General features: G+C 45.6%; 2 protein-coding genes across 2 annotated transcripts in view; one reads left to right on the top strand and one right to left on the bottom strand.

The window, feature by feature from the left end:
• cunh1orf50 (chromosome unknown C1orf50 homolog) overlaps positions 1-2,678 on the top strand; it is a 3,643-nt gene extending 965 nt beyond the window's left edge. Inside the window, exons 2-5 of the mRNA XM_005726687.1 lie at positions 179-294; positions 375-461; positions 540-671; positions 1,446-2,678. Coding sequence (XP_005726744.1) covers positions 179-294; positions 375-461; positions 540-671; positions 1,446-1,631 — 521 coding nt within the window. The 3' untranslated portion in view covers positions 1,632-2,678. The remainder of the gene's footprint in view (positions 1-178; positions 295-374; positions 462-539; positions 672-1,445) is intronic.
• Positions 2,679-2,720: 42 nt separating this feature from the next.
• Positions 2,721-7,355, bottom strand: ap5b1 (adaptor related protein complex 5 subunit beta 1). Its single transcript, XM_005726688.2, has 3 exons — positions 7,044-7,355; positions 5,890-6,684; positions 2,721-4,760 (listed from the first exon to the last, which is right to left on the bottom strand). Exons 1-3 carry the CDS (start codon positions 7,179-7,181, stop codon positions 2,862-2,864), a joined length of 2,832 nt encoding a protein of 943 aa, XP_005726745.1. The 5' UTR covers positions 7,182-7,355; the 3' UTR covers positions 2,721-2,861.
• Between the last annotated feature and the right edge of the window lie 481 nt (positions 7,356-7,836).

The raw sequence follows: 7,836 nt of genomic DNA on the forward strand, positions 1-7,836 counted from the left end.
ACAATAGATATATTGGCTACATGTGTTTACATAAAGTGTGTAAGCTATGCTGGAAAAAACAAAACAAAAAACAATGAATTCTTTATTTAGCAGATTTTCAAATGTGCCATGAAGGCAGCACCATATTTAAGAAACAATCTACTATTTAGTTTTTCATTTTTATTTTATTTTATTGCAGTGACTCTGGTTGAGAGCAGCAGTGCTCCCAGTGGGCTGGAACTGGTTAGTTCCTACCAGACCAACAGAGTTGGAGACCCCATGAATCTGGTTGCTCTTGCAGAGCAAGTCCAGAAGGTGTGGATTGGACTCAGTTTTTGTTATTTTTTACTTTCAGGTTATTCTCATAATGAGTATGTGTTTTGTTTCCCCCCCAGGGAGATGAGTTTGTAAAAGCCAATGCCTGCAACAAACTGACAGTCATTGCAGACCAGATCAGATACCTGCAGGAGCAGGCGAGGAAGGTAAGAGCCGTGCACGCTGGATGAGCTGCATGGTCACGTTGCTCTGATCTAAAGGCAACATCTTTGCTTCTCTGCTAGGCTTTGGAAGAAGCCAAAAGAGACTCTGAACTGCACCACGCTGCTTGTAACATTGTGAAAAAGCCAGGCAACATCTACTACCTCTATCAGAGGCCATCGGGACAGAAATACTTCTCCATCCTCTCGCCTATGGTAGGCACCAGCCTTGTTCATGTTATGTCAGCCCAGACTGACAGCAGTCACAAAACTCCAGTACAGCAGCTGTTACATCACACACTTGAATACTCAACGTGACGCTGCACGTCTGTGTGTTAGTGTTCAAAGGTCGTGCAGCCAGAAGGGAGCTGATAAATCAGATGATCAGGTTGCTCAGGTTGGATGTGGCTGGTTACGCTGCAGCTGTGGATGGTTTTGGAAGCACAAACTGGTTTTAAGAAGATTAACCTTTTCAATTGTAAATGTAAAACATTTGTTAAAAAAATGTAGCAGGATAAGCTTTTTAGAATTTTATCCAATTTGGATAAAACTCCTACGTTTTTTGTTTGTTTGAATTAGAGATACCGCCAATGCTACTCTTTTTCTTTCTTATTCGATTCCTTAGCTCCTGATTTCTGTCCATACCAAATACTGATCTGATACCAGCGTTACACCAATAAACTGTAACCCGAAACTAGAAATCATTATGTGTAAAGCAGCATGTGGCTAATAAATGACAACAGGACTAAAACAAAAGTGAATCTGACAGAACCGTGATCAGAGCTTTTCTGTTACATCACCTCACTGGACTGCAGTTTGTATTTATGTGAAATCGTTTTACAAACATAAAGAAAAGCTGTCGGTATTGCAGACTTTGATGTGCTGAACGTTAGCAAACTAAAGGACAATGAAGAGAGTTTCCTTCATGGTGGATTTTTGATCTCAAAACATATTCTATTTATTATGACAGTCCTCTCCTCTCCTCCACAGGAATGGGGTCCAAGCTCCCCTCACCCATTTCTTGGTGCATTCAAACTTCAACACGACATGTCGTGGACCCCCTTCGACGAGGTGGAGAAGAGAGACGCGGAGCTTGCCGTCATGGACAAACTCGTCAGCCAGCAGACAGCCTTACCTACGTACGCAGGACCCAACTTCAGAGGCCTCACTGAATAAAGAACAGACTGCTCCAACTTGTACACACTGGGCTTTTCAAGGACATGAGCCAGATGCTAACGCTAGTCTTAAAGGATTCCAGAACTGCTCGTGTCAGTCACAAAAGCTTCACCGACTTTCTCATGTTGCCTTAAGGACACAACTTGTTAAGTTTATGTTTGTACACACACACAAATCTTTTCTAAAAGTGAAAATCTCTGATAGACTGTGTCTGGACACTTTTACTGTATAAGAGCATTTATTAGAACTCGTGTAGCAGAATATTCCACCAACCTTCAGCACAAGGATCAGATATAAAGCTGCACCACAGAGCTCATCCAAAAACACAAGAAGCTGACATCCAGCTTTTCTCACCAAAAGGAATTGTACTTCTGCGTCTCATGTTAGTACAGCATCAGTCTGCAATTTTTCAGCAGAATTCTAGGTTAGCATAGTTTAAGAAAAAACTGAACCACTCCGAAAGGTTTAGCTTTTTAGCACCATTAGTGGTGAAACAAGGCACCTTATCCAGCTGTATTCTTGAAACTTGGGCTCTTGATTAAAGCCCAACTGTAAGACAATATTGATATATGGTGATTTTAAAAAGCCAATATTTTTTTCAAATGTGCTATGTGTAGTTATTTATGAGTGAGGACTAGGATAATGTGACAACTTACTTGTTTATGGTCTGACTGTACGAGTCAGCTGGTTGTCGTCCCTGTGGCATTTCCATCAGTGCCCTCTAGTGGACAAACTACAATGTCAACACTTGTGGTTGAAGCATGTTTCTCCGGTGTCTTTATTTTTTCTAGCTTTTCAGCCAAAAGAGAGAAGACCACTACCAATATTTAGACCAATGGCTAATACATGGCAGTGTTCGGGATGTTCCTAATGATTACTTTACTGTTTAACATCACTGTACAGTAATCAAATATGGCCACTGTTAATATAAACAATTGCATTACTGGTACAGAAGTGAGGGCAACAATGGTTAATTATCTGGTTGATGAGTTTGCACACTCGTAAGTTATAAATTGGCTTTTCTTAAAAATAAAAGTGTAAAGATGAGATTTTTTTTGTCTCCAGAAAATAAACTGTCATTTCATGTTTGTTTAATTGCATATCAACAAAATCAAAGTGCAATTTCTTCATTTTAAATCAACTGTCCCCAGTCAGTCCCATTTACATCTTACTTTGAAAAATATGGATGTTAAAAGTGCATTTCTATTTTTAAAATATTGTCCATCACAGTCAGCTGAGCGTGTCTTCCTGTAATGATGTAATTTTTAGAAGGTAAGAGTTAATATGAGACAGAAGCTCCCAGTTATCCGTGGCAATGTTGAAGTGCACGGCGTCCTCCTCTGAGCTTACCTTCAGCAGGATGTGAGAGCGTGGTGGGAGGAAGAAGAGCACTTTGAATTCTTCTTTATGTGACGCGTCTGATATGAGGAAGGGGAGGAAGTGCTTTTCCACCAGTGTATTTAGAGCTGCTTCCTTCAGCTGGCAGCAGAATAGGCTCATAGCACTGTCTCCGCTCTCTGAGCAGATTTCGTCCCACAAACCCTCGAACACGCTCAGTGTGCCGCCTCGTCCCCAGTTTGAGGGGACAGGCAGAGGCAGGAAAGTTTGCTGGAAAGCCACATGGATATCAGGTAGGGTGGTGTGCCATGTATGGCCATCTGGAGAGGTGAAGATGGCGCTGGCGTGGAGGCTGGTAGGGTAAGGCTTCCTGGGCTTCAGTGTTAGCTGAACTATGGCCGACGGCCTCTCTCTGAGAAGACATGGGACGCTGATGTCGCCCAGCTCCTCGTAGTGATGGTCTGTGAGGCTGAAGTGAAGGCGGATGCTAAAGAGTTGATCGAAGTGAGAGTCATGCGAGTTGATGTGGACCAGCTGGTACTGTAAGGTGATCTCTGAAGCAAAGCTGGAGTCACTGAATTGATCTCTGTAGGCCTCCATCGATGCGCTCGCCTCCTCCGGGCCTTTCTGTACTTCATTTGAATTTATGTCTCCTGCTCGTGGCTCAGGAGGGGCCTCGATCAGCCTGAATACAGCTCTCTCTGTCTGCTGGATGGTCAGTGTGCTCGTCAGCCCCTCACCTATGAGGCAGGACAGTGACTGCTTTTTGTCCTGACGCCCTCCCTCTTCCATGCCCTGTGCCAACACCCCAGCCAGCTTCTCCCTTGACAGCGTGGTCAGGAGGGTGTAGTAGAGACGGGCGTGGTCCTGGATCTCCATGTCTGCGTAGTGGCAGACGAGGAGCTGCAGGACGTCAGCCAGAGGAGTCAGCAGCGAGTCCAGACTTGGGTGGACGAGCAGATGGCGGCAGACCCTGAGGATTTCGTTTCCCAGACGCCAATCACCACCTGTGCACAACGAGGATGACGAGGGAGTGATGATGCTGGAGAGGAAGGTGAGGGTGCTTTGCTGGATGATCTCTCCTTCCTCCGCCACTCGGGCCAGCATCTTGAGGTGCCGGCTGAGGTCGTGTGAGGTGAGCTGGGTTAGCGGTGCCTCAGTAATGACCCTCTGCAGAGCTTTGAGGAGCCCCACAGACCAGCTGGACTCAGACAGTCTGTCCTGGGTCTGGTCAGCCAGGTTGATGAAATGTGGAGCCAGCTTGGTGTGGTTGAGGTAGAGCTGACACAGCTGTTTGGTCAGGTCGTTGGAGTAACGCTCCACGTGGCAGAAATAATACAGGAAAAGGAAGGCCGCTCTGAAGAAGGTGACGACGAGCTCTCTGCCGCACCCGTTCTCCACCATGCTCAGCAGCGAGCTCAGGTGCTTGTAGAGGTAGGCCAGCCCCTGGCCTCCCTGGCCTTCCTCCCCCTCCTCCAGGTACACCAGGGATAGCATGTTGAACCGGGCGAGCAGGGTGGCACTGTCATTAAACACGGTGGGGACCAGAGCTGAAGCGAGCTGCGGCGTGAGGAGCACGGGGAGGGTCTCGTCACCGTCGCCGCAGCTGATGGGCCGGTTCTCCGGGAAGTGCAGGATGCAGTCCATGTAGAAGAGTTTCTCAGGCGTGCTCAGGAGCAGGTGCTGGGAGAGCACCACTAGCCGTTTGAGGATGAAGGCTTCGTCTTCAGAGCTGAACAGGCTGTCTGTGAAGGCACACTTCAGCAGCAGAGTGGCATGAAGGAGGCTCACCTGACGGCATGAAAAACACCAAAACAATCAGACTGATCACATCCCAAAACTTACCAAAGGGAAAGACAATTTGTTTTATTAAAAAGAAAAACAGAAAACACATATTTGGCAGTAATCAATAACAAGTTTTTAGAATAAATCATGTTTTGAATTGAAACGATCAGACTGAAACAGAAAAATGTCTTCTTTTAACAATAGCCCATTACTCCACACAATGGGGCCTGTGGATATTCCACGCACCTCAGTTCTGTTTTCTTAACCTTTAATTCAAGTATGTAATCTCATTACGGTGGCTGCTGTAGAACACGTTTTAGTCAAGAGAGATCAAAACCATGAAATATAAGCTGTGTCCCATAACGGCCGCGACAGGCTGGCGTTATGTGGTGTTTGTGTAAAAAGCAAATTTTTGTATACACTATATATTAACATATATGAATAGTAACACTTGGAAATAAATTAGGTCATAAAATGTAAATGACTTCAATTCAGAACATGAGGCTCGAGACGAGGAGAAAGAGGGTGTCGTTTCATTATGATAGTGGTGGTTTTGTCGCTTTGTGTTGTGTTTTCTGTGTCTTTGCTGGAGGGGACCGCTTCTCTGACGATAAAACACGTAAGGCGCTTCATATAATGAGTCTGAAGGTGCAGGAATAAATTGAAATGTTCCTCCACAACATGCAAACAACTACTACTTCTCTTCTCCTCTGCCTTTGACGTCTTACGTATGTGACTGGTCTCTAGGCAAACAGGCAAAACTTGATTTATTCAAAATATGGCGTGGGATCAGGGTGGTTTCCTCATCAAATTGTTGGAAGATGTAATTACACACTAATCAATATATATTGATGAGTATAATATTCTTTTTTTCCCCCTATTAAATAACTTTAAAATTGACTGACGGTACCTTCAAAGTTGAGGACAGACACCAACATATTTTATCTTGTAGAACAAGACATGCAAATGCTGAAAGACTTAACCATCTAACCAAAAACCCAGTCAGATTATAAACAAGGAACTAGAAGTGCAAAAACGCCAACTAATTTCCTGCTTTAAGGAAAGGATGAAGTGCTGTGCACTTCATCCTTTACTGATTCCCCTCCCCCTTCAATTCATTCCATGTAACACAAACCTCACTGGTGCCCAGGAGCCGCAGCAGGTGAGTCCTGAATATAGCTGGAGGGACTCCAGGCACCATGGCAACCACCTCTGTCAGTCTATGTAATAGTGTAGCCTGACACAGAGGAGTGAGCAGGTAGGACTCATCCAGGAGGGTGGAGAGGACTGATCGCAGCTCCTTACAGTCAGGGCCAGTGTGCAGAGTTGGTACTGTACCCATGGGTCCCAGGATGAGAGAAGACAGTATGGCTGAGTCCTTGCTGCTTGCCAGGCCTGACTCCTGGTCTGCTTCCCATGCAGCTGATGTGTTCCCTCCCAGAAGGGCTTTAAGGTGCTCAGCACCAGCTCCTGTTTCCTGGGTGAGCTGATAGATGGCATTTCTTAACACCAGAGTGTAAAGCTCCGCGTAAGCCTGGTGGAGCCTCGATGTTTCCTGCTGCCAGAGCCCACCCAAGAGCTCAAGGCGCTGGGAGAGGAGGCCGGGGCAGCAGGCCTCCAGTTCCCGCAGGCACTCGCAGGCTATTGCCCGAAGAGGACGCTGGCTGCCATCCGTATGGATGTCGCTGGTGTCCTGGGCTATTTGAAGGAGCACATCCAGAAAGTCTAGAGATGCACGGGAGTGGCTCTTCACACAGGAAGTGCAGATGAGGACGGAGGTGAGAGCCAGGAGGAGGTGACAACGAAACTGGACAGACTTAGGAGGACACTGGGCGAATACTGACATGAGCTCCAGGGCTGTCTCCTCACCCACAGAGTCCGAACAACACAGCAGGGTGGGGTGCTCACACAGCGGCGATAGCAGGAGGATCTGCGAGTGGGAAGCACATAGAAGATAAGAACACTGCACACAAAAACATTAGCTTGCCTGGCCTTCCGCCAGGTTACTGCCACAAATCCTTAAAAAAACAGCAAGTCTGTAAGTACAGTCACATATATGTTACTGCTTTACATTTTCAAACTTCTCCGTATCCCATAGCTACCAAACAACACAGCTTGCTCGTTGCTGTCTTGCGAATGTAGAGAGTCAAACACGGCTAATTTAGTGTCAGTGGCTAAGGTACACACGTCCCAGAGCGAAATAAGGGAACAGACAATGAATATGACACACTGCACTGTACATGTTTGCCAGCTGACACAATACCGACGCTTTCTGTTCACTATATTTACCTTAACGCTGTAAGTGGCTCTGTCATCGCGGAGCTCGCGGAGCAACTCCGCCAGGAAAGCCTCCGCGGTGGTCCCGGAGAGGAAGCCGGACGGTCTGCGGGAGAAAGCAGAAATCCTCTCGGCCCAGTTCGCCGCCATTGTCTCTCAAATCCAAAACTTTATCGGCTTGTAAGTTATCATTTCAGGAACTGTTACTGAAATCCGCTGCTAGCAAAGTTGTCTTTGAGAATTAAAGAAACCAGGCTTCGCCAACATACAGCATCCACTGTTGATAGTTGCCGTTTCCGTATTGTGTCACGCGCACATTTAATACTTGCAGTGCTATATTTACCGCCCCCTGTTGCTTTGGAGGATATATCCAAAGAAAAAAAAATTTAAAACCAAGGCATATCTCTAAAGAGCGAGTGGTTGTGTCCAAATTCAGGGGTAGCATGCTTCGAAGGATCCACCCTATCCCTGAATTTCCTACCCTTGAATTAGGACACAGCCACTGAATGTAGAATCCCAGTCAACTAAGCTCAGTGCCTCAGTTCCTTGAAAGTCAGATGGTCCTCATTAAAAAATTTAACATGTCATGATTCTGTGTAATAAAGTGAGATTTCATTTTTCATATGAAAAACCCGAGCATAAAACAGCGAGGGAAACTTTTAAATTTTAGTCTCGCCACCACATTGACAACATCTTAACTACAGGGTTCTTGTTTGTATCTTTGTTTGTTTTTTGTTGTTGTATTTTTCTGAAGGAACTCATCATATAAATACTCATAAAATAATAATAATAATAATAATAATAA

The sequence above is a fragment of the Pundamilia nyererei genome, unplaced genomic scaffold (assembly GCF_000239375.1).
Source record: "Pundamilia nyererei isolate P.nyererei 1_Seehausen unplaced genomic scaffold, PunNye1.0 scaffold00021, whole genome shotgun sequence".
Taxonomy (NCBI): domain Eukaryota; kingdom Metazoa; phylum Chordata; class Actinopteri; order Cichliformes; family Cichlidae; genus Pundamilia; species Pundamilia nyererei.